General features: G+C 45.2%; 1 protein-coding gene across 1 annotated transcript in view; it reads left to right on the top strand.

Annotated features, from left to right (window-relative positions):
- Window positions 1-27,726, top strand: part of prss12 (serine protease 12) — a 326,627-nt gene that overhangs the window by 39,838 nt on the left and 259,063 nt on the right. Inside the window, exon 2 of the mRNA XM_072497842.1 lies at window positions 17,830-17,968. Within this exon, the coding sequence (XP_072353943.1) occupies window positions 17,830-17,968 (139 nt within the window). The remainder of the gene's footprint in view (window positions 1-17,829; window positions 17,969-27,726) is intronic.

Genomic DNA, 27,726 nt, shown 5'->3' with positions numbered 1-27,726 from the left:
CCAAGAGCGAGAAAGAGAATGATGCTGTCAGACGACATGAAATTGAAAATGGGAGGCCCCTATGAGCAATTGAAGAGTGTAACTCAGGTCTGCGTGGCATGGAGAAATGAGCCTTTAGAGAGGACATTATCTCACATTGTTAAAATGTACTTATATCTGAATGCATCAGCCCTAATCTCTCTCAATGTTTATTGGCAGCTAGTAGGTAGTATATGCAATTTTGTGCTATTATATTGACATAAACATTTTCTTTTAAGAGTACCCAATTTTTTTTTCCAATAAGGGACAATTTAGCATGGCCAATTCACCCACCCTGCACATCATTTTAGGTTGTGGGGGTGAGACCCGCACAGACATGCCAGTGTTCAGGTAGGTGGTTTGAAGTGTGTCTACTTCAATGCCAGGAGTATACGAAACAAGGTAGGGGAACTGGCAGCATGGGTTGGTACCTGGGACTTCGATGTTGTGGCCATTTCAGAGACATGGATAGAGCAGGGACAGGAATGGATGTTGCAGGTTCCGGGGTTTAGGTGTTTTAGTAAGCTCAGAGAAGGAGGCAAAAGAGGGGGAGGTGTGGCGCTGCTAGTCAAGAGCAGTATTACGGTGGCGGAGAGGATGCTAGATGGGGACTCTTCTTCCGAGGTAGTATGGGCTGAAGTTAGAAACAGGAAAGGAGAGGTCACCCTGTTGGGAGTTTTTTATAGGCCTCCTAATAGTTCTAGGGATGTAGAGGAAAGGATGGCGAAGATGATTCTGGATATGAGCGAAAGTAACAGGGTAGTTATTATGGGAGACTTTAACTTTCCAAATATTGACTGGAAAAGATATAGTTCGAGTACAATAGATGGGTCGTTTTTTGTACAGTGTGTGCAGGAGGGTTTCCTGAAACAATATGTTGAAAGGCCAACAAGAGGCGAGGCCACGTTGAATTTGGTTTTGGGTAATGAACCAGGCCAGGTGTTGGATTTGGAGGTAGGAGAGCACTTTGGGGACAGTGACCACAATTCGGTGACGTTTACGTTAATGATGGAAAGGGATAAGTATACACCGCAGGGCAAGAGTTATAGCTGGGGGAAGGGCAATTATGATGCCATTAGACGTGACTTGGGGGGGATAAGGTGGAGAAGTAGGCTGCAAGTGTTGGGCACACTGGATAAGTGAGGCTTGTTCAAGGATCAGCTACTGCGTGTTCTTGATAAGTATGTACCGGTCAGGCAGGGAGGAAGGCGTTGAGCGAGGGAACCGTGGTTTACCAAGGAAGTGGAATCTCTTGTTAAGAGGAAGAAGGAGGCCTATGTGAAGATGAAGTGTGAAGTTTCGGTTGGGGCGATGGATAGTTACAAGGTAGCGAGGATGGATCTAAAGAGAGAGCTAAGACGAGCAAGGAGGGGACATGAGAAGTATTTGGCAGGAAGGATCAAGGAAAACCCAAAAGCTTTCTATAGGTATGTCAGGAATAAGCGAATGACTAGGGAAAGAGTAGGACCAGTCAAGGACAGGGATGGGAAATTGTGTGTGGAGTCTGAAGAGATAGGCGAGATACTAAATGAATATTTTTCGTCAGTATTCACTCAGGAAAAAGATAATGTTGTGGAGGAGAATGCTGAGCCCCAGGCTAATAGAATAGATGGCATTGAGGTACGTAGGGAAGGGATGTTGGCAAATCTGGATAGGCTGAAAATAGATAAGTCCCCGGGACCTGATGGGATTTATCCTAGGATTCTCTGGGAGGCCAGGGAAGAGATTGCTGGACCTTTGGCTTTGATTTTTATGTCATCATTGGCTACAGGAATAGTGCCAGAGGACTGGAGGACAGCAAATGTGGTCCCTTTGTTCAAAAAGGGGAGCAGAGACAACCCCGGCAACTATAGACCGGTGAGCCTCACGTCTGTAGTGGGTAAAGTCTTGGAGGGGATTATAAGAGACAAGATTTATAATCATCTAGATAGGAATAATATGATCAGGGATAGTCAGCATGGCTTTGTGAAGGGTAGGTCATGCCTCACAAACCTTATTGAGTTCTTTGAGAAGGTGACTGAACAGGTAGACGAGGGTAGAGCAGTTGATGTGGTGTATATGGATTTCAGCAAAGCGTTTGATAAGGTTCCCCACAGTAGGCTATTGCAAAAAATACGGAGGCTGGGGATTGAGGGTGATTTAGAGATGTGGATCAGAAATTGGCTAGCTGAAAGAAGACAGAGGGTGGTGGTTGATGGGAAATGTTCAGAATGGAGTACAGTCACAAGTGGAGTACCACAAGGATCTGTTCTGGGGCCGTTGCTGTTTGTCATTTTTATCAATGACCTAGAGGAAGGCGCAGAAGGGTGGGTGAGTAAATTTGCAGACGATACTAAAGTCGGTGGTGTTGTCGATAGTGTGGAAGGATGTAGCAGGTTACAGAGGGATATAGATAAGCTGCAGAGCTGGGCTGAGAGGTGGCAAATGGAGTTTAATGTAGAGAAGTGTGAGGTGATTCACTTTGGAAGGAATAACAGGAATGCGGAATATTTGGCTAATGGTAAAGTTCTTGAAAGTGTGGATGAGCAGAGGGATCTAGGTGTCCATGTACATAGATCTCTGAAAGTTGCCACCCAGGTTCATAGGGTTGTGAAGAAGGCCTATGGAGTGTTGGCCTTTATTGGTAGAGGGATTGAGTTCCGGAGTCGGGAGGTCATGTTGCAGCTGTACAGAACTCTGGTACGGCCGCATTTGGAGTATTGCGTACAGTTCTGGTCACCGCATTATAGGAAGGACGTGGAGGCTTTGGAGCGGGTGCAGAGGAGATTTACCAGGATGTTGCCTGGTATGGAGGGAAAATCTTAAGAGGAAAGGCTGATGGACTTGAGGTTGTTTTCGTTGGAGAGAAGAAGGTTAAGAGGAGACTTAATAGAGGCATACAAAATGATCAGGGGGTTGGATAGGGTGGACAGTGAGAGCCTTCTCCCGCGGATGGATATGGCTGGCACGAGGGGACATAACTTTAAACTGAGGGGTAATAGATATAGGACAGAGGTCAGAGGTAGGTTCTTTACGCAAAGAGTAGTGAGGCCGTGGAATGCCCTACCTGCTACAGTAGTGAACTCGCCAACATTGAGGGCATTTAAAAGTTTATTGGATAAACATATGGATGATAATGGCATAGTGTAGGTTAGATGGCTTTTGTTTCGGTGCAACATCGTGGGCCGAAGGGCCTGTACTGCGCTGTATTGTTCTATGTTCTATGGGTAGAATTTGCATGGACAGTGACCCGGGGCCGGCATCGAACCCGGGTCCTCGGCGCGTTTGGGAGCAGTGCTAACCACTGCGCCACATGCAACTCTATGCAAACCCGGTTCTGTCCAATTTACTTTATAATAAAGGTGAGTACTTTTAGCCTCATCCTTATTCTCAGTGAAAAATGCTGGCCATTTTTTTTCCTCAAATTCTGAAAAAGAAAATTTCACTTTTCACAAACTGAAAAAGAGAAATCAAAGGTTCAAGTTTGACCTCATATGCCCAAATTCCAGTAAATATACAATTCCCATTTTTGGGATGTGTTGGTGATGGTGTGGGCTTGGATGTAATGAAAACAGCTGCAACTACCATTCAAATGCAATGATAAGACAGAAACAGAGCCAGCAAACATTTGATCTGGGTAAATTTTCTCCACCTTCTGCAGTCCAGAAGCATTCAGATTAATACTGACCTTGAACCTTTATGTGCCAGTAAAGGTCACCATACTGAAAACGATCTATTCTTGATAAATACTTTAGAAACAGCATGACACTTAAGTATAATATTCAGTACAGATTTCCAAGTTTACCAAAATCAGAAATATCAACATTCTATCGGAACAAAAACTGCTAATATTTATGTAGAGTGCCATTTAACGGAAAATAAAACAGAGTATTGTTTTGGAACTCAAATAGCAGGGTATTAGTGCTTGCAGCATTGAGCACGACCCCGTTATTAAACGGGACTCTTTTTTGAGGCTGCTCCAAGAAATGCCCCGCTGAGGCCGCACTAACCTTAATTTCCTGCAATGCGAGCTCAGCTTAATATTAAATAATAATAATAATCTTTTATTGTCACATGTTTGAAGTTACTGTGAAAAGCCCCTAGTCGCCACATTCCGGCGCCTGTTCCGGTACATAGAGGGAGAATTCAGAATTCTCAGCCGGTATGGGAATTGAACCCACGCTGCTGGCCTTGTTCTGCATTAAAAACCAAAGTGAAGTCAAAATCAAAATTTGCTTCATAGCATTGAAATTCATTCATAATAAAGTAATTTTCCTATAAATTTACATTACACAAATTAATGTTAAAGGCATTTGTAACACTTCTGTAGAAATACATTTGTAGCTTTAAGGATCAGTCGAGACAACTTTTACTTTTTAAAAAGGAGACCTGCTTGATTCTAACCTAAATCAGTGGGATAAAGGTTTTCCCTGTCTACAGGCTGTAAGGGCAATTGGTGAACTGAATTTGAGCAGTCTCAGTTTAGTCCCAGTGGGCCCTTGCGTGCAGAACAATGTTGTCCATAATTCAGCAGAATTGGCATGGAATTGATAATTTCAGACAGGCTACAAAAACAGTTCCTGTGGAGAAACTGGATACCATACTAATGCATTAAGAAACACATGGATGCTGAAATATAAGTGGAAAAAGTGGCTAAGCCTTTATTGGAATTATTTGCATTGAGAAATGCCACCTCCCCCATCACCTTGTTCAAAAATTGTAGTTTCTTTTTACTTCTTTGGAAAGTACTTTCCTCGTGTTCAAATATTTGTATGTTATTCTCAAAACTGAAGTTGATTTATATTGGCCCAGATTTTGCTGGTTCAGGGGATCTACTGTTAGCTATACTTGTCTTAGCACCCTTCCGCTTAAAACATTTTTGCCCTGCAAGTTGTTTAAAATATGAGTTGATAATGGCGAAGTGAGGCAAGTAGAACACTTGGGAGCTAAATGAAAAGAGCAAGCAACAGGATATCTTTTTAACGGATCAGATTCAAGGACTGTGAAATAAACTGAGAAGTACATGTAAATTAGAGTGGGCATATTCAAAGTCCCCCAAAAAATAAAGAGGGAAAGAAAAGCTGGATGACGAGAGGGAGAGAGAAACAAATTAGACAGGAAGGAAAAGTAAGATAAAATTAAATGTTAAAAATATTTCAGAGTTTACAAATAGCCAACAAAAATTAATACCTGAAGGAATGAAACTGAACATTTGTAAAAGTTAATCTTCTGTTTCAGAGAGGTTGAATGGCAGGAATTAAACTAATCACATTGTTAAAAGATACTTGCATTTGTAATGGTAAGATTTCACTTTCTATTGTGAGTTTAGTTCACATCTACCTTGTAAATCCTGCAACTTCCTGATGTTCAATACATTTCTTGGTGAGACAGACAGAGACATGCTATTTTTGCAACGCTAATAGCAGGGTGCAACTCAAATAGAAATTTTCAAACATTGACATTTAAGTGAGCCTCTTCTCCGAGCCTGAAGACACTGTAACATTTATGCATCAATAATGCTGAGCCTATTTAGTCTATCTATTATTTTGAAACCAAAATCTGGCCCATTGTGCATTATTCATGAAGAAAATCTATTTATTTATTTAATTATCTGACTTTACTCATGTCACCAGTATCGATTAAAGTATTTTCTCTACATAGTTGTGGTAAAAGCCAAGTACCAACAAGCCTCTTCTTCACATTAAGTAAATATAAAAAAGTATGTAAGTCCTATGGTGCTGTGAAATAAATAGGGTGCACCACACATACCACCGAGAGTTACAGATTGTGAATCATACCACAGATAAGTTGCAATGTAGTGTCAGGAGAACGCATTAAAATGTTAATCCTTGGGAGTTGATCTTTTATCAACTTTGATTCCACACTAGCGCTGTTAAATCTGAAGTTTTAAGCTCCTCACCAGGATTTAAACATAAAGGCCAAGAACTTAGGCGTCAGTTGCAACATGGGCACAGACTGGACCAGTTTCCAGATGTTTATTTTTGCTCAGCTTTCCACTCAAACGTGTTCATATACTGCAAAAGTAAAACCTTCCATGAACCAGCACAATTGGATGCAATTTTTAAATGTATCGTAGAAAAGAAATCGGCATTACAAATATTCCTTGATATGCGTAAAACAGTTTTATTAATACATTAGTAAGTACATCTGTCACCGAAAAAACACACATTTTAAATCACTGCTTACACCATCACCTGTTAATAACCTGATTTGAAATAACTGAAAATGACTTTAAAAAAACAATCATTTTTTAGTTATATTGGTGTAGTCATTTTTTTTCATGATTAAAAAATCTTTTAAAAGTGTCCTGTGTATAAAAAAAGCAGCTTAATCTTAAGAATTTTTTCACATATCTGAAAATGAGTGCAATTAGTATAAACTTGCCTTATTTCGATCTGGGGTGTAGTCAATTTTTTGGTAATTCCAATGTGGTATTTTTTGAACAAGTGCAGAAGATTAATTTGCATTGGATGTGAATTACACTTTTTTTTCAGCAACAAATGATGAGGAGTGAGATTTTCCAGTCCTGCCCACCACTGGGATCATCTGGTCCCACAGAATGTCAATGGACCTCTGGTTGGGTTGCCGCAACCTCAGCAGTGGGTCTTGCCAAGGCAGAGCTGGAAAATCCCAACCTAGGACTTGCAATTTACTGCCTGATAGTGTGGTGGGTACAGATTCAATAGCAAGCCTCAAAAGGAAATTGGGTTAATAGATGAAAGGGAAAGACATGCATAGATATGGGGAAAGAGCTTGGGAGTTGGATGAACAGGATTGTTATTTGAAAAGAGCCAGCCTTGGCTCAATGGGCTGAAAGACCTTCTGTAGTTCGCCATTGCCAATGTTAGCCTTAGCTGAGTTGGTAGAATGCCAACTTATGACTCAGAAGGTTGCTGGTTCAAGTCTCAACCCAGGCCATGTGCACAGAAATCTAGGCTGAAGCTCCGTTGCAGTACTGAGGGCATTCTGAGCTTCGAATGAACTGTTAAACTTAAACACAATCTGCCCTTTCAAATGAAATATCCTCTGACACTATTTTGAAGATGGGCAGGGGAGCTGACTTCAGTGTCTTCATTGTTTATCCCTCAATCTACATCACAGAAACAGATTCTGCTTATTATCGTATTGCTGTATATGGAAACTTGCTGTGTGCAAATTGGGTACTGCATAACCTACATTGCAAAAGTGACTACATTTCAAAAGTGCTTCATTGGCTCAAAAACACTTTGGTATGTCAGGTAATCGTGAATGGTGTGATAGCAATTTGAGTCTTTTTTTTTACTATTCCATGATTAAAATTCCTCAAATCTCTGTGCTGATTTGATCGACTTTCGGTGAATTGTGCTGACAATAGAAGCAAAGTTCAGTGGAAAGACAATGCCATGATCTAAACTGGAACTTCAGTACAATGCTGAACGAGTAGTGCATTCTTGGAGGTGTTTCCTTTTTGAGGAGGTCTTAAATACACTTAGAGCCAATCTATCATCTGTTAAAGATCCCATCACATGCTTTAAAGCAACAGCAATTGTGGTGTTTTTGTGTTGCTAATTTTAAGGATGGTTGGCGTAGTGTTCACACACACTACAAATAGCTGTTAACTTGAACAAAGCTATAAACGTATTAACATTACTTAATTGGATTCAAATCTTATTCCTATATAATACACAGTTGATAATAAACATATAATCTGCGCTCATCTGCAACTAATCTCTACACTATTACATTAACTATGATCTGCTCTCACTCAGACTATCTTTCCTTCAGTCTGTCCTCCAGCTTTCTCCTCAATCTTCCACCCACTAGGCTTAGCATCGATGCTTGGTTGTATGGTTGTATATCTAGCTTCCTCTAGTGGTTGATTTTGGCATTACATTAACTCTTACAGTTCTTTATATTTATGATAATGTCACATCCCCCTTTCTTTGGAAAAAAAGGTTATAAACTTTGTGACATTTTTTTCTTTGAACATTACATTAGTGAGCATGAATCATTAACTTGTTTTTTTACATTCAGTTGCAAAAATAAATGTTAAGTCACATTGGTGATAACAGATGAACAGTTATTACAGTCATTACGAATTCAATCTGTTTGATGGTTTCCTCTTCTCAGTGATTTTGTCAAAGTATGCAAGTTATCTTCCAAATTGTCTTGATGCATTAGTGATAATGAAGGATTAGGAAAGTCAATGATTTTGGAAATGGCATCCTGAGCAATAATGTTCTGAGTTTGAGATGGAACATGGTTTTTTATTCGCAGTAATGCTCTTCTATTTTTCTGAACATTGAACCTTGTTCAGTCTGAATCAAATACGATTTGGGTGCAACTTGTCTTAAAACTTTAGCTATATGTTGCCATCCACCATAAGGATTTTGTATACAAACATAGTCTCCTTTTAACTTTGATAAAGGTTTTGTGTGCTTGCTGTAGTACTCTTTTTGTTTTTGTTTTTGTAACCTTGATTTTATTGATCATCCATGTTCTTAATCGTGATCTCAGGTATCGTGGTGCAAATTTTTCTTCCCATCAACATCTGGGCGGGCGACAAACCTGATGACAATGAATTATAGAATTATTATAGAATTTACAGTGCAGAAGGAGGCCATTCGGCCCATCGAGTCTGCACTGGCTCTTGGAAAGAGCACCCTACCCAAGGTCCACACCTCCACCCTATCCCCATAACCCAGTAACCCCACCCAACACTAAGGGCAATTTTGGACACTAAGGGCAATTTATCATGGCCAATCCACCTAACCTGCACATCTTTGGACTGTGGGAGGAAACCGGAGCACCGGGAGGAAACCCACGCACACACGGGGAGGATGTGCAGACTCCGCACAGACAGTGACCCAAGATCTGTATCTCAACAGTGCCAAAGATAAATCTTTGTTGTCATCGAGTGCTTTGCTGAATAGTTTTTTGACTATTCCTACGCCTTTCCCTGCTTTGCCATTAGATTGGGGGTGCAATGGACTTGATGTGATGTAATTAAAATGATAACGTTCTGCAAATTGTGTCCACTCCCAGCTGGTGAAGCAAGAGCCATTGTCAGAGACAACGGGTAATGGAATTCCATGGCGAGCAAAAACAGTCTTTGCTGCTCGGTTTACAGACATTGTCGTTGAACCATTTAGCGTAATCACCTCGGGATTGTTGGAATAGTAGTCAATTATGACTAGATAGTCATGACCTTTAAAGCAGAATAGATCCATACCAACTTTGATTCATGGATTGGCGATGAGATAATTTTCTACCATGCTCTCTTTGCATTGCGCAGATTGATGCATCTGACAAATGCTGCATTCCTGCACGTGATTGTCCACATCCTTGTTGATTCCAGGCCAGTACACAGATTTTCTTGCTCATCTATGACCTTTTTCAATACCTTGGTGTCTCTCCTGTATCTGTTCCAAGATACCCTGTCGGAGGCATGAAGGAATAACTATCCTGTCTCCTTTGAGTAGGAATTCGTTAATTACTGTGAGGTCATCTTTGATACTGCGAAAAGTGGGGACACATCCATTGGGCCATCCTTCTTTGAGGAATTTGATTATCCTTTGGAGTGTCAAGTCCTTTTCTGTTTCTTCTCTTATGATTCATAGCTTATTGTCAGACACTGGTAGCATCTCAGCAACAAATAAAGCTCGTACTTCCACAATGTATACCATATCTGAAACCATGGTATCAGTTTCATTTGTAGCTGTTGATAAGATATCAGCAAAAATTAAGTCTTTTCCTTGCTCTTGAAGCTTGTCATTCAAAGTGTGTATCCTTTCAATTAGGTTTAATTTCTTGCAAGCATCCATCCCAAGTAACGATGACTTATCATCTTCCACTATTTCAAAGTCGATTGGCATTTCGATGTCGCCATTCCGAACAATGAGACAGCAGGAGCCTCTCTTGGCTATGGCATTGCCATTATATTTGGTCAATCGACAGGTTGATTTCTGCATTCACAGTGTACTGTATGCTTGTCTTAAATTATTTTCAGTTATTAAATTTGCGTGTGCTCCTGTATCTATCTTAAATGGAATTTCTGACCCATTTATATCAAGTAGTACCATCCACCATTTAATAATCTTTGAGAACTGTTGTACTAGTTTGTTATTCCAATCCAGTGCATTAATCCTGGTAACTGCATCAACCATGAAGGTATCCTTTAGTGTTAATAAGGAGGAATCATCATTATCAGTTAAGATATTTTGTCTTTTTTCTTCACCCAGAACACTTTGGTTTTCCTGTCGTCATGGTAGGAATTAAAAAATTTGTTCACTGGAGAAACTGCACTGTGCTGCAAAGTGATTGAATTTCCAACAATTGGAACATTGTTTGCCTTTTGCCGGACAATTATTTTTACTGTGGGCATGGCCACAGCGCGTGCATGTCATCACGCTTGTGACATCACTCTCAAAATGGTCACCAGCAGTTGTACGCAGTTTTCTATGCTGCGACACAGCATTAATGGCATCAACCACATTCCCCAACTTCACGCCTTTTTTGCTTGCCCTGAACTCCGCATTTTCAGAGGACACTTGTTCACTGGCTTTGCACATATTGATCGCTTCATTTAGTGGCAAAATCGGTCATTTTAGCATTTTTTCTCGCAAACGTTCATCATTAATCCCAAATACAAATTCATTGCAAAGCATTGAATCGGCAACGGAGGAGAAGTTACACGACTGTGCTCTTAACTTTAAAGCAATAATGAAATAATCTAACGATTGCCCTTTCAGCTGCAGCCTTTTTCTGAACATTCCGCGCTCATAGGTCTCGTTCACTTGCTTTTTGCAGTGAGCATCAAATTTTGTAGAATTATGTTATACTTCATTTTATCCTCATCTTCAGAAAATTCAAAGGAGTTATCAAGCTCTAATGCTTGCATTCTAGCCAAATTAAGAAGAGGCACAATCTTTCTCTGATTGGGAGCATTTTCTAGCATGGAGGCAGATAGGAAAACTTCAAACTGCTGTTTAAAGAATGCCCAGTTTTGACATAGTTTACCACTTGTTTTGAAGTAGTCAGGCTTCTTTAGACTCTCCATCTTATGATTCTTCTTCTGTGTAGATTTTCTGATCATTGTAATGGCGTGATTATTTTCTTCAATCTTCTTAAAGCTAACCTGTCTAATCTAACTTTATTATTTGTAGACAAAATACTCCTGGTACCATGTGGTGTTATTTGTATTGCAAATTTTAAGTATGGTTGGCGGAGTGTTCACAAAGACCAGAAACAGCTTTTAACTTGAACAAAGCTGTACATTTATTAACACTACTTAATTGGATTCGAAACTTACTCCTATATAATACACAGTTGATAATAAACATATAATCTACACTCATCTGCGCTATAACATTAACTATGACCTGCTCTCACTCACACTGTCTTTCCTTCAGTGAGTCCTCTAGCTTTCTCCTCAATCACTTACCCACAAGGCTTAGCACCGATGCCTTATATAGTTGTACATCTAGCTCCCTCGAGTGGTTGATTTAGACCATTACATTAACCCTTACAGTTCCTTACATTTATGATAATGTCACTACAAGCGTGACATTATCTGGGTGGATATTTATTTCAAAATCACCATTACTACCCATTTTATCTGAACATTAGTCTACTGCTGTTTATGAAAAAGCGTTGTGTGCAATGTCCTCCAGATTCACAACCCACTGAGATATCTGCACTCCTCCAATTCTGGCCTCTTGAACATCACTGATTTTATTCAATCCATCATTGGTAGCCGTGCCTCCAACTGCCAAGAGGCTAAGCTCTGGAAATTCTTTCCAAAATCTCTCCATCTTTTTACCGCTCTTTCCCCCTTTAATATGCTCCTTAAAATCTACCTCATCTGACATTTGCTCATCTGACCCAATAACTCACTAAGTAGCTCGATGTCAAATTATATTGGATAATGTTTCTGTGAAGGACCTTGGAGAATTTTCCTTCATTAAAAACACTGGGTGTGATTCAGCAGACTGTAGTTAAAGTCCGCTGAATGGCACGTCTAGAGGGGTGTTTCTCCCCTGCTGCCGCGCCGAGATTCATCCTGCTATCCAACGGCACTTTGTTGTTTCTTTTGGCCTTGGGGTATTTCTCACTGCCGAGGCTGCACTTAGAGAGATTTCCTGCTGGCAAGTCAGATCGGGGTGCTGTTTTGTCCAGCAGCGATCTTCCTCCATCCGCCCTTTCAGGCCCCTCCTGGGCTTTTGACCAGCCCTCCCCCGAACTTTGTGAAGGCCCCTGGGAATCCCCTCATGCCCCTTTACCTGGCAAGGTCACCTGGGCCCGGTCCCTGGTAGTGCCAATCTGGCATACCTGTCACCCTGGTGGTGTCAACTGTACAACCTGGCAGGGTGCCTGGGTGGCATTGCCAGGGTACTAGGCTGGTAGTGTCAAGGTGCTCAGGTACCGTAGTTGTCCAGCCACCTTCGGCACCAGCGCCATTGGCAACCGCACCACTCCCGGCTCGACTGTCTGCCTTGAAATGTTGGTCATCGGTGCGTTACACACCTCCCGGACTCATCCCGTCGACGTTGGATCGTCATTTGCTCCCGAAGCAAAATAAGAGGGTCTCAGCCAGACGACATGGATGTTTCTCCAGTGTTGGGGTGGGGTGGGGAGGGAGAGGTGATACAGCCTCTTTGGGGCTAAGGACTGTGCCCATACGATACCCCCTTACACAGCTGAGTATGAACTCCCCCTGTGATTGGGGGCAGGGTTTCCTCTTAACAAGGGAAAATTCCTCAGGTGACTCTTCGGGGAGAGAAGTTATAGTTTTGCGTTTTGTGTATACCCTACCGCGTGATCCTGTCGTCTTTCTACATTGCCCATCCCTAATTGCCCTTGAATCAAGTGGTTTGCTAAGCCATTTCGGAGGGCACTTCAGAGTGCAACTGGGGTCACATGTAGGCCAGATCAGGTGTGGAAGACACATTTCCTCCCCGAAACGACATTAGTGAACTAGATGGGTTTTTATTACAATCAATGATGGTTTCATGTTTACTGAGACTAGCTTACAACTCCAGAATTTTATTAATTGAACTCAAATTGAACCAGCTGCCTTGGTGGGTGGAATTTGAACCCATGTCCCCAGAACATCTGGATTACTAGTCCAGTGATGTTATCACTAAGCCATCATCTCCCCCTGTTACTAGCCCATCAGCTCATTCTCAATCACCAGCAAAGTGTTCGAGGATGTTGTTGGCAGTCTTATCAAAGGACACCACTCGTCAATAACCTGCTCGCAATGCTCAATCTAACTTCTGCCAGGACCATCAGCATTAGACACCATTGCAGCTTTGGTCCAATCATAGACAAAAGAGCTGAATTCCAGAGTTGAAATGAGAATGACTAACCTTGACTTTATGATAGCATTTGGCTCAGTGTGTCACCGAGGAGGACTAGTAAAATTGAAGTTAATGGGAATCAAGGGGTAAACTCTCCACTAACTGGAGTCAGCATGGTAGCATAGTGGTTAGCACTGTGGCTTCACAGTACCAGCGATCCAGGTTCGATTGCCCGCTGGGTCACTGTCTGTGTGCAGCCTGCACGTTCACCCCATATTTGCGTGGGTTTCCTCCTGCAGTCCAAAGACGTGCAGGTTAGGTGGATTGGCTATGCTAAATTACCCTTCATGTCCAAAAAGATTAGAGGCGTTAGGGAGGTAGGGTGGAAGTGAGGGTTTAAGTGGATCGGTGCAGATTCGATGGGCTGAATGGCCTCCTTCTGCACTGTATGTTCTATGTTCTATGTTTATGTTTGTTGAGGGACAATCACCTCAATTCCAGGACATCAATGCATGACTACCTCAGAGAGTGTCCTGATAATCTTGCCTTCAAATGGTTCATCAATGATCTTCCCTCCATCATAAGGTCGGAAATATTGATGGTTCCACATTTTTTAGTTCCATTCGCAATTCCTTCGATAATGAAGAAGTCTTTGCTTGCATGCAGAAAGACCTGGCCACATTCAGGCTTGGACTGATAACTAGCAAGGAACATTTGCATTCTACAAGTGTTAGACAGTGACCTTCTCCATCAAGAGAGAGTCTAACCACCTCTTCTTGACAACCGCAAGTGTTTAAATTAGATTGAAATGGGGTTGAGGAGCAAAAGGATCTTGTGGTATAGGGACATTAGATCATTAAACACATCTTTGCAGTTTAATTAGTCCACAAAAGGCTGCAACCAAAGACTGGAGTTAATTTCCAGAGGGATAGAATTGAAAAACAGTAAAACTGTTTTGAACTTTTATCAAACTTTGGTTCGAACACACTTGGAGTATAGTACTCAGCTCTGCTGCATTTTTTCTATTGGTGGGATCCTCCGCCTTGCCGGCAGCGTATCCATGCCCGCGGGTTTCCTGATGGTGTGAGGGATGGCCACAATGGAAAACTTCATTGGCTGGCTGTAGAAACAGAGAATCCCGCTGTGCGGGTGCATGCCACGCCGGAAAAAAGGGGCTGGCGGGACAAAAAAATCCCGCACCTGGTCTCCGTATTACAAAAAGCATGTACCAACACTGCAGAAGATGCAAACAGAGTTCACAAGGATGCTACCAAACTCAGAAGATGTAATAAGAAAATGCTGAGCAGGTTGGGGCTCTTTACTTTAGTGAAAAGAAGGCTGAGGGTGACTTGAGAAGTGTTTTTAAAAGTCTGAGAGGGTTTTACAGTGTTGACATAGAGAATATGTTTCCACTTGTCAGCACCATGGAGGCATCAAACAGTAAAGAGAAGAGGTTCATCAGCGACCATCCTCTCGCAGCCATTGGGCAAGTGTGTGGATCAGGGGAAAGCAGCTGAACACGGCCTTCCTAATGTTTCAGTTTGGGGTCTAGGGGCTCCTGACGTGGCCGGCAGTGAGTGTGCAGAGCAAGGTCTTCCGGCACAACTGGCTGGCTGGATGGCACCCTGACAGAAAGCAGGACAGTCATGGTAAGGGTGGGGGAGGCTTGGGTGATTTGTGGCTCCCGTGATGGAAGTTCTAACTGATTGTCGTTCTCTCTCCTTCTCCAATTCCTTCCAGATAAAACAATGTTTGCTGGTGTAGATCCCGCTGAGGCTGCACTTGCTGTGCTTGTGGCTGCTGAGGCGGGCAGACTCCATGGAAGGGAGCAACGCCAACACAGGCTGGAGGCACTACCGGTTGTGCAGACGGCCTTCGCACAACCTGAAGACCCGCTGCCCATAAGGCTGAGGAGAAAGGGACGCCAGTGATGGCTCAAGCTGTACAGGTGCATTGGTCTTTCAAGGAGACGACTGACTGCATGTGCTGCAGGAGACTCCGTCTCAACAAAGCGACAGTGTGGTACCTGTATCCTTGTGGCCTTGGCAACCCATGGAGGAGGAGGACACCTGCTCCTGGTAGCCATGAAGGTCACTGCAGCCCTAAACGTCTATGCCATCGGGCCATTCCAAGGCTCGAGCGGGGACCCGTGTAGCATTTCCAAATCTTTAGCCCACAGTCCATCCAAGAGATGATGGATGCCCTGTATGCCCAGGTATCAGACTATATCATATTCAAGCTGGACTAGGCCCACCAAGATGCTGGGGCTGCAGGAGTTGCAACCATCATTGGGATGCCCCAGGACCAGGGGCGATTGATGGCACGCATGTCACCCTGCGAGCACCAAGGTCTCACTGAGTCCCTATATTACCAGGAAGTGGTTCCACTCCCTGAATCTTCGGATCGTGTCCAACCACCGCCTCAGAATCATGCACGTGTGTGCCCACTACTCTGGGACCGTGAATGATAGCTACATCCTCATCAACTCAGAGACCCCTGGTATCTTCGAGGGCCACAGGATGATGGGGGACAAGGGATATCCGTTGAGGACATGGCTGATGGTGTGGAGGCCTGAGACCGAGGTGCAGACCTGATATAATGAGGCCCATGTTCCCACCTGTTCTGTTCTTGAGCAGTTCAAAGAGCTGCTCAAAATGTGGTTCCAATGCCTTGAGCAGTCTGGCGGTGCCCTGCAGTTCACCCCACAGAGGGTCTCTCGCTTTGTGGGGTCTGTTGAGCCCACCAAAATCTGGCACAGCAGCGGAGCGACATTCTGGAGAAGGAGGAGGGGGTGGAGGTGGATCTGGACCAGGAGGGACTGAAGGAAGAGCACGAGGAAGAGCCGAAGGATGGAGTACAAGCTGCAATGAGGGTCAGACATGCAAGGAGGACCAGGGAGATCCTCATCGCCTCTAGATTCTCCTAGGAAAAGGCTGTGTCTGCCAGCTAAACACCGCCCTCCTCCATTTTCCTTTTCCCCATTTCCTCCCCCATTTCCTCAGCACCTTACTATATCTTCCCCCCACCATTTCCTCCCCTCTATCCCCTTCCACACCCATCACACCGCCCCTTCTCCAACCATCCTGTTCCCCCCTCCAAGGGTCGATGTGACATCACTGCAGGGTGTGGGCCTGTGTTGGCACTGCCAGCGGGTAACTATACAAGGCAGGAGAGACCACTCATTGTGAGGAAAGCTCTGGTGCTCCTCAGTTTCTGGTAAAGTCTGACTCCTGTCTTTCTGCTGACACTGCTCTCACACCCATCCTCATGATAGAGTCTGCATCGGGGCTTTTGACCTTAGACGTCTGTGCCCGGGGTGTGGGGGGTTGGGGTGAGCTGAGGGCAACAGGGGCTGGGATGTAGGAAGGGCCACTGTGAAGATTAAAGTGACGGAGACTTCACATGGCGTGAAATGGTTTAATAGTGGACATTTTAATGTGACAGTGCCCACTTAGTGTTCCTCACTCTTCTTGATCTTCTGTGGTCTGATACTGAGTCTGGCTGGATCCCCAGGATCCACGTCAGAGGTGGAGGCAGCCTGCTGCTTTCTGCGCCCCTGTGGCCTTTGACGCCCTTGACGGATGTCCTCTGGAGGGCCTGGTACTGGAGGGCCTTGGTCGACTTACTAGTGTCACAGGCATTACCATGCCACCTGTTTCTGCCCACTGTCCTTGAGATGCACCGGTATCAGGAGGGGTTTTTTGGGAGAACTGGAGACCACCTAATGGCTCATTTAAATATGCAGATCTGGATGACATCCAGTGTGGGTGAGATTCAGATTGCCATGTCTCGCGAGATTTTGTTAAATCTGGAGAGGTGTTTCAAGCGTCACAAATCTCTCGAGAGGCCTCTCATGAGATTCAACGGCCTCGTCCCAACACCAAGTCAGGCACGATAAATCGTGCCCAATATGATGGCTGTGAAGTGTTTTGGAATGGCATCATTTGTTAAAAAGAGCATTATAAAAATAAATTCTTCCTTTATTTTCCAAGAAGATTTGTATATTCTGCTTCTTAATTTTAAGTTAAGCATTTGCTTTTGAACCTCATGCTGGGCCCTCCAAGGCATAAAGAATGATTGATATTTGGCTACTGCTGTGTTTTTTGCCTTCTTAAGTATGGTGGAGAGAAGGGGGTCTACCCTATCCTGCCAAAAGATACTCAGGGATCTCTACACTTCATGATGGTATTTACCAGCGATTGCAGAGCTATGCCACCACAATTGCACAGTACAACTTTCTCGGACTTTCTTTTACCCCTGAAAGTTATGGTGATCAAATATTTAATGAGCAGCTTCAGAAATGTGTGCATATACATTGTGATTCGGTGGTGCTTACTCATTTTTCACTGAAGAAATGCCAGTTTTGATAGTTACTCTTTAGGAATGATCTGCACTCTTGTAGATTTATCAGAATGGGGTAAAAACATGCTTTTCACCTTCTTGTTTTGACCAAGTCAATGCTTGTGCCTCCCATCATGGTTGACTTTTGATGTTGTGATTTCAAACATTTATGAATATTTTATTTTAACAGGTTTAGTCAGATTGCAAGGAGGTGAAAATCAACGTGAAGGTAGAGTGGAGGTTTACGTGAATGGAGTATGGGGACTAATATGCCAGAAGAACTGGGACAACCGGGATGCATCAGTTGTTTGCCGGCAGCTCGGATTTGGGTAGGTTTTTGAAATTAGGAATCTTTGAATTTGGATTTTTTTGAGGCCAGTCTCAGAGATCAGTAAAATTTCCTTGCTAGCCCAACGAACAAAAGTTACTTGCAAGTTTATCATCTTCAGTTATCACTCGCTAACAAGTATGATTGTTCAGTATTATGGAGTGAGCCACAATCTCTTTGGAATTGAGACAGAGACAATCTAATGCATTATACATAATGGCAAATTCATGCTTGTCTTTAGAGGTTTTGGCCGCCACAATGGCATAGTGGTTAGCACTGCTGCCTCACGGCGCCGAAGACCCGGGTTTGATCCCGGCCCCGGGTCACCGCGCCCATGTGCAGTTTCCAGATTCCCCTCGTCTCTGTGTGGGTATCACCCCCACAAACCAAAGATTGCAGAATAAGTGGATTGGCGATGCTAAATTGCCTCTTAATTGGAAACATTTTTAAAATATATCTTTAGGAGATTTTCCTTTATATGCTTTGTTGAGGTTTTTCTGCTCATTCATCTCGTCTCTTCTCCCACCCTCTGTTGAATATGCTGGAACATGTGATGTCAATATTCAGTCCTCCGGCATTTCTGATTATCCTTCACGTGTGAGTCCAGGGTGTGAGCATTGACTGTCTGTTTAATCGTGGAACACATCGTGTCTGCACACTGGTGTTGTTCAGTGTGGTGCACTGGATGGTGCCCAGGCGTAGTCTAACAGATTTTCTTTTCTCATGGAAACAGAAACGGAAACAGCAGCACCAGCCGATATTTGTTAAGTCACCACAGACCCAGGATCAATCCTCGGCTTGTTTTGGCCTGTGTGTCTCCGTAACATGCCCACTAAGCCATTGGGGGGCAGCATCTGTCCTTTGTCAGCTGGATGAGCAGGAGCATGGGACTAGTGCTGTTTCTTAATTAAGCCAGAAAGCAGACAGGAACAGACTCTCCCTCCATTTCTCTTTCTCTCCTGACCCTGGATGACCTTGTGTAGCTGGCCATTCAGGACAAGCCCAGGTATGAAAGTCAGATGAAGCTTTGTTTACCTATACCACGTGACAACAGCAGGATGGTTCATCTTGAAATGGATCACAGCAAATTGCCTGAAACATAGTTAGATAGATTTTTAATTGGTAATGGGTTGAAGGGTTTGTGATGAATGGGTAATGTGCCTTTAAGATCATGAATGTAATGTCCCTTTAAGACCGGATTTGGAACCCTGGGGGACTCCGCCTCCGGCTCCACCTCCCAGGGGCCGGATATAAGGTGACGTCCTGTGGGCGGCGCTCAGTGAGCACTCATCTCCCTGGCTGGCGAAGTTCTCTGTTTATTAAAGCCTTCGTTTTGCGAGTACACTCTCTCATGTCATAATTGAGGGTATATCAGGGTTATGGTAGGATGGTGGAGTTAACGCCAGGATGAGATCAGCCTTGATCGAATGACGGAGCAGACTCGATGGGCCAAATGGCCTAATTCTAGTCTTATGAACTTATGAAACAATTTATTTCCCAACTCAAGAAGAGACCCTGGAAATTCAGCTCTGTAGCCCCAGGAGGTTTTGCTGTTCTGGGTTCTGTTTTGTGCTCAAAGTAGCATCCATGCTGCATGCGGATAATTCTGGTGTAGACCGTGTTAGATACCATTTTGGTAAAGGCTAGACAAGAGACACGCTTCCATGTCAGAAGCACAAGTTAGAACATTAATATGTCTCAATAAGAGACCTAAAGAGACCTGTTTCTGCTTCTTCTTACAACTTTGGGTTTGTGTCTCAGACCTTCTCGCAGACCGACAGTAGGCAGCATGGAAGGAAGGAAAGGTTAGTGCTCACCTTAAGCACCACTGCTCCAAGTTCCAAGATCTGCGACCTCACTCCCACCTCCAATCTCCAGGCCCATCCACAGAGCCCTGGTCCGGACCATCTAGTGCCCCAACCCCATTTCTGCATCCCCCTCCCCAACAATTCTGTCGGCTCCCCATGATGTTCTTTTCTCACCTGCTATCTCCAAATACTCCGAGATCCAGCCACCTCTAGATACCTAAGATCTTGCCCATCAATTTATCTGAACATTGATGAACTTGTTCAGGTCCCTACCAGTGTTTTTTTAATACATGATAATGTGGTCCAAGCCCCAAAGTCCTGGGCAATTCAGATTTCCCCATTTGAATGTGGGCTGTTAGTGCTCTGTGGGTAACGTGCCCAGAAATAGATGCTACCAAATTTCAAGGTCTAGGTTGTGTTCTGATGATAGGTTGGATGCACTGTCAGCACAAATTAGTCATGGAACTTTTCAAAAACAGATCCTCCCACCTTTCTGACTCACTCACAGCTGTTGCATTTAGCCCAATCTTGTCCCTGTTCTTTAATAATATTACTTGTAGGCCCTGACTTTAGCGTGGGGAAAATTGTTTTAAAAGGTTTCATTTTTATGTCCACTCTGTATTTGCATACATTGGGCAAAATCACCACACATCCATCATAGAGCCAGTCCAATTATCATTCCAGCGTTAGAATGAGAGTCAGATGGCTTCCAAAAGGAGCGGGTGATCTGCTTCTTCATATTGCAGGCTGAAGGCAAAATATTATTGCGGTGTATACTTTGATGTGCACAAGTGTCCGGTTTCAATTAAAGGGACTGCTTTAGTACTTTCACAGAGTTTATTCGCAGTTCCACTTAATCCACTTGCATAAATTGGATAGTGGGGCTCAGATTACAGGCCTGTATCTTTCAGTACAAACAGGATACTCCTCAAGAGAACAGAGTGCCAATGTTGGCAGCAGCCAAAGGGCTAAGCAAATTGTAAATCTGCCCACAGTATGAAGCCACTCCTGGGTTATGGATTTTTAAAAAATCATTGTCTGTCAGTAATGCATTTACTTTTATAACAGTAAGATATCTTAGGAAATCATTGTCTTTTCACATGTTTCAAACCTGAAATTATGTATCAAGAATGAGCTCCGGATACATCCGATACTATTTGATTTTAATCTGTAATGAATCTCAGAGCACAATTTCTTGTACACTCAGTCGTTAGTCAATAAGATTACAAAACAAAACATGAATATATGTTGTCAGTCATCTTTTGCCATTTATTTGTTGATAGGTGCAGTAACAAGGAGTTATAATTCAGTAATTGTATAACATTACCGAGGCCTCAATTCTACTCAGAAACTGTTATGAAGGGTAAAAACATAATCAAAGGTTGGGTTAGTTTGATCCTAATGTAAAACTGAATTTGTAATGCTAAGTTCTCTTACCGCTGCTGGTTTGAGCGATATTTCACACTGTTAACAAGATAATTAAAACAGTTTGCACAAAACACAGTGCCTTACATTTGCTGATTTCAGTAAAACATGGACATATGGCCCCTGAATTATTCTAAATCATAATCTCTCCCCTGCTTATGATGATACCGTCTGATGAATCCAATCCAGATACTTGAATAAGGTACCAGCTTACCCCAGTTCACACATTTATGTAAAAACTAGTTAGATGATAGTAGATCTGTATAAAAGTAAAGATCTGTGTATCAACACCACCAACAACAACTTCTATTTATACAGCGGCTTTAACATAGTAAAATGACCAAAGTGCTTTGCAAGGAGATTATCAAACAAAATATGACACTGCACCTCATCAAGTGATATTAGCTCAGATAAGACTTGTCAAAGAGAGGTTTTAAGGAGTGTCTTTAAAGAGGCAAGAGAGCTGGAGAGGCTGAGAGTTAGAGGGAGAAAATTCCAGAGTTTAGGGCCCAGGCAGCTGAAAGTATGGCCACCAGTGGTGAGGCGACTAAGATTGGTGATGCTCGAGAGGCCAGAATTAATTGAGCACAGATACTTCGAAGGGTTATGGGTTGGAGGAGTTTCCAGAGAAACGAACGGTAAGGCCACGTAAGGATTCAAAAGCAAGGATGAGAATTTGAAAATCTAGGAAATGGTTGACTGGGAACCAATGAAAGTCAGCAAACAGAGAGGTGATGGATGAATGGGACTTGATCTCCATGAAGACATGGCAGCAGAGTTTTGGATGCCCTCAATTTTATGGTGGGAAACCAGCAAGGAGTGTGCAGGAATAGTGTTATGACCCCCAAAGGGGCTCACATCTGCATTGTAATAGATTCCTCTCCTATACCGTGGAATATGAGCTCCCCAGGTGAGTAGTGAGCAGAGCTTCCTCCCAATTGGAGGACCCCCACAGGATATAAATCCTGGCCTAGGTTAGATCGGGGAAGAGGACCCTCAGGGGGTGTGGCAAATGAGAGAGTATTGTATTGAGGAGTAATAGAATGAACCTAGTTGAATCCTGCCTGTCTAGTTAAGTGTGGAGTCCTTACTTTCGGTCACAACACTGGCGACGAGGATCAGTGGAGGTGCCGCAAGCACATGACTCTGCACTTCCACCCTACTTCCACGGGGCTTGGTGAGGCCTCAGCCAGACAAACCAATGGCGCTCATTGGTAAGCTTGAAACCTTTGACACTAATACTGATGATTGGGCCCAGTATGTGGAAAAGATGCAACTGTTTTTTCAAACCAATCCCGAACAGTGAGCTGCAGTCTATGATTTTGCTGACTGCCATCGGTGGCCCTACTGTACCTTGATTAAGAACCTTGCTTACCCAGACAAACCCGAAAAACTAGCATGGGGCGACACGGCGGCACAGTGTAGCACTGCTGCCTCATAGCATCAGGGTCCCGGGTTCAATTACGGCCTCGGGTCACTGTCTGTGTGGCGTCTGCACCTTCTCCCCATGTCTGCGTGGGTTTCCTCCGGGTGCTCCGGTTTCCTCCCACAGTCCAAACATGTGTGGGTTAGATGGTTTGGCCATGATAAATTGTCCTCAGTATCCAAAAGATTAGGTGGGATTATTGGGTGACGGTGGAGGTGTGGGGTTAAGTAGGATGCTCTTTCCAAGTGCTGGTGCAGACTCGATGGGCCAAATGGCCTCCTTCTGCACTGTAAACTCTATGCTAATACATTGGTCAATCTGGTCAGCCATTAGCTGAATCTGCAGCCCCCTAAAATGGTCCGCTGGTACCGGTGTCATAAGGTTTTGCCGGCCCCAACAGAGTCGAACCAGGAATATTTGGTGGGCCTACAGAGTCTCGCCACCCCCTGCGGGTTCATAGCATCCTTGGCTGCATCCCTACGAGACTGCTTCGTTTGTGGAATGCGGGACCGGGAGACGCAGCGGAAGCTGCTGATGGAGTCACCCCAGCCCTCCAGCGGGCTATAGACATGGCGCTTTCCCAGGAGTGCGCTGAACAAGGGCTCCAGGAGCTGGTGTTGTTTAAAGAAGATCGAGTGATCTCGCGGATCGCGTCTGTCCGGGTTCAGTGATGGGCGTTGCTGCTCGCTGCTTACGAACTTGAACATCGTCCGGGCACAAGGATTCTGCATGCAGATGCGTTAAGCCATCTGCCCCTCTCCACAAAGCCGCCAGCACTCGACGCGGCAGCGGAGGTGATAGCCGCCCTCCATTCCTTTGACACCATGCCGGTGACAACAGCCTGCATTAAGGAATGGTCCCAGATGGACCCGAGATTGTCACGCGTCCAGCACATGGTCCAGTAGGGAGCTCAGCACAGGGAACGGCCGGATGAACTGAAGGCCTACACCTCGAATCTGCCAGAGATCAGTGTTGAGTACAGCGTCCTCTTGTGGGGATGTGGGTGGTTGTGCTCGAACAGGGTCGCGCATCTTTATTGGTCAACCTCACAACGGATATCGAGGGTGGTCAAAACGAAAATGCTGGTCCGCAGTTATATTTGGTAGCCTGGATTAGACTGAGATCATGAAGGAGGCCCACATCTGCACTCCATGGCAGGAGCATCAAAAAGCCCCTCCAGCAGCCACGATGCACCCTTGGGAGTGGCCTGGAAAGCAGTGGTCACGGGTCCACATAGACTTTGCCAGTCTGTTCCAGGGGGCCACATTCCTCATACTCGTGGACGCACACTCTAAGATGCTGGAGGTACCATGTTCCCACTGCAACCACACAAGCCATCGTGGACAGACTATAGGGAGCATCTTCAGCATGCACAGGTTGCCTGAAGTCCTGGTACCTGACAACAGAACGGCATTCACTAGCAGGAGTTTACGATGTTCATGGCTCCAAAGGGCATCCGACATGTACGTACAGCCCAATACCACCCAGCCTCAAACGGGTTGGCCGAATGGGTGGTCCTAACCTTTAAGCGGGCAATGAAAATGTGCCCACACGATCCTGGGAGATGCGGTTGTTGCATTTCTTTTTTAGTTACCACACAATGCCACGACCGGGACTGCGCCCGCAGAATTACACATAGGGTGATGGCTCAGGACTTGCCTCAGTCTAGTCCTCCAGGACATTGTGGTGCAGGTTCATCAGCACCAGGACCACTCCAGAAGGGACTCAGGTCGGGGCCCAAAGATCTGCACCTTTGAAACAGGCAATGCAATCTACCACCAAAAGTTTGGGTTGGGACCCACATGGATCCCAGGCGTGGTCGTACGCACAACCGGACCAGTGTCCTGCACGTCTAGGCCCAGAAAAATGAAGCACATCGCCACCTGGACCACATTCGTTGATGGGACAACACCCAGAGACCCCACTCCAGATCTGGATGCCACTCTCCGTGCCGCCGATGGGGGTCCCTGTGTCCCCAGCAAGATCGGACCCTCTCTCACTGTACCCGCTGGCCGTTGGAAGTCAGGAAGCTGAGATGACTGCTGCACCCACAGGTCGACCCAGTGATGGCGACAACGATCAGGCATGGGCACTGGGCCGACAGATGACCACGTACCGGTGCCGCACCGGCCGAACAGCCACAACTTTGCTGCTCTTCGCGAAGCGACATTCTCCAGTTCGCTACATGTCTACTGGGTCGGCTCTGCAGCTACTGGGCCCCCGACCACTGTCCAAGCGATCGAGGGATCTGCCACCAGAACAAATGGACATTTCTCCTGACTTGGGGAGGAGTGTTATGACCCCTAAAGGAGCTCGCACCTGCATTGTATGGATTCCACTCCGACAAATATCTTGGGCGGGATTCTTCGACCCCCCGCTGGGCCAGAGAATCAGCGCGGAGCGGCGTGAATCCCGCCCCGCCGCCGGCTGCCGGATTCTCCGGCGCCGGTTTCTCGGCGTGGGGGGAAATCGTGTTGCGCCAGTCGGGGCCATTGGCAGTGGCCCCCCCCCCCCCAGTCGGGGCCATTGGCAGTGGCCCCCCCCCCGGCGATTCTCCGCCTCGCGATGGACCGAGTGGCCGCCCATTTTCGGCCTGTCCCGCCGGCGTAAATCAAACAAGGTCCTTACCGCCGGGACCTGGCTCTGCGGAGTCCTCAGGGGTGGGGGGGCGCGGGGGCATCTGGCCCCGGGGGGGGGGCCCACGGTGACCTGGCCCGCGATCGGGGCCCACCGATCCATGGGCGGGTCTGTGCCGTGGGGGCACTCTTTCCCTCTGCGCCGGCCGCTGTAATGGTCCGCCATGGCCCCCCTGCGCATGCTCTGGGATGGCGCCAGCACACGCTGGCGCTCCCGCGCATGCGCCAACTCGCACCGGCCGGCAGAGGCCCTTTGGCGGCGGTTGGCGTGGCGCCAACCCCGCCGGTGCCGGCCTAGCCCCTGAAGGTATGGAGGATTCCACACCTTCCGGGCGGCCCAACACCAGAGTGGTTCACGCCACTCCTCGGCGCCGGTACGGCCCCCCCCCCCCCCGCCCGATAGTAGAGAATCCCGGCCCTTAAGTTTATTGACAACTCAAGAATACAAAAGAGACAGCAATATGCTAAAACTGCACGAAAATCAATAATATGCTAAAAGCATTTACAAGACACACAAAAAAAACCACCAGCTCTCAAGCCAGCACACACCCACCACCCCACCCCACCCCCCTCGGCCCCAACGGCAGCCCCACATCGGCAGAAAGGCACCCAAACAAGCAGGAAAAGGACACACCGGTGCAGGGCACGGTGTAAGAGGGAGACAGAACACCCCCTCCCTTCCCAAGAGGGGGTACAGTTCAACAAACCACCAACGCTAAAGCCAGCATACGGCCACCTCTCCCCCTACTCCTCCCAACGGTAGCCCCATATGGGTGCCCATATGAGCAGCCCAGACCACCGGAAAAGGACACACTGACACGGGGCATGATGGAAGAGAGAGAGAACTCCCTTTACAAAAAAAAAGACAAACTACAAAGTATTCGCAAAAGAAATCCAACAAACAATTAAGTACAAGGCAAAGCCCCCACCATTCATGGTAGCCAATAACAAGTACAAGTCCCAGGCGTTGCAGCTGCAGGCAGGCAAGCTCTCTCCTCTCCCTCCCCCTTGCAAGCAACTGGCAGCAGCAACAGGCTCCTCTTCCCCTCCATCGAACTAGTCATAGCACCGTTCTCCCTTGCCGTAGTTCAGACTTCAAAGTCGAAAAAAAGGCAGCCAGCATGCAGAATAACACACCAGGGTTACAGCCAGAAGCAGCAGGAGCTCAGAGAAACACAGCCTGCATGTACCTCAGAGTATGAGCTACCCAGGTGACTAGGGGGGCGGAGCTTCCTCCCAATTGGAGAATCCCTCACAGGATGTAAACCCTGGTCTGGGAGCAGCTCAGAGAAGAGGACCCTGAGGGGGAGTGGAGGGTGAGAGAGTACAGTCCTGAGGAGTAGTAGAATAAACCTCGTTATATCCTGTCTGGCTGCATGTGGAGGCCTCTCCTTCAGCCACAACAAATAGTCAAATCTAAAGGTAAAAATGTGTGAATGAGAGTTTAGATGAGCTGAGGCAGGGGCAAAATTAGGTGATGTTACGCGAATGGTAATATATGACTTAGTGATGGAACAAATAGATCGCTAGAAGCTCATCTCGGGATCAAATACGATGACAAGATTGTGAACAGTCCGGTTTAATCTTAGGCAGGTGGCATGGGGAGAGGAGAGGAAAGTAGTTGATAACTGGAGAACGAAGTTTAGGGCAGTGACTGAAAACAAATGGCTTCAGCCCTCCAAATATTTAATTGGGGGAAGTTTCTGCTCATTCAGTGCTGGATGTTAAATTAGCAATGATCATGAGTGATGTCTGAAAAGTTAGCAACAGCAATAACTCATATTTATATAACACCTTTATAATACATATTTGTGTGATCAAAGTAATTAAATATTCCACTACGATGAAAGCCAAATGCCACAATGTCCTTCAGCTAACAACTACACCCACACCTTGTAGCAGATTATTAAAACCATTTGTAACAAAAATTAAAAATTAATCTTCTTCCAAATGTTGGAATTAACACTGTACAGTTCTTATTACATTATTGATAGTAACTGAATCTCAGCATTTATGATATCTGAACTTTAATTTGCAAATATTTTCATTGCTAGCATACAGTATTTGTTTCAAGTCCCTCTCGAGCTGATATGCTTGCAATTATTCCATGTTGTAGCCAATGAATCAATCTGTCTCCTGTCCAAAATATTGCAACAAGTTGCCAGTCAGCCAGAGCTAGGCTAGCAGAGAGATGGAGGGTAATGCAATGCTGTGAACACTTCCGCTCAGATTTTTTCATGTATTAAATCATTTACATTTGCTCACCACTCTGCATTAAATATTCATCCTCTTTTCCCAAACTTCTCAATGAAGAACAATGCCAAATGTGCATTTTGTTTTCAGATTGGCAAGAACAACATAAAACAATCTTGTGCAGCTTCAGTGAGCCAGTGTCCAAATACGCCTACTGTCACCTTAAACAATAGACGAGTGATCTCTGAGCTAGCACACACCAAAGCAGCAG

This window comes from Scyliorhinus torazame, chromosome 3, assembly GCF_047496885.1.
Source record: "Scyliorhinus torazame isolate Kashiwa2021f chromosome 3, sScyTor2.1, whole genome shotgun sequence".
Classification (NCBI taxonomy): domain Eukaryota; kingdom Metazoa; phylum Chordata; class Chondrichthyes; order Carcharhiniformes; family Scyliorhinidae; genus Scyliorhinus; species Scyliorhinus torazame.
This window is presented reverse-complemented; position numbering and strand designations above follow the sequence as displayed.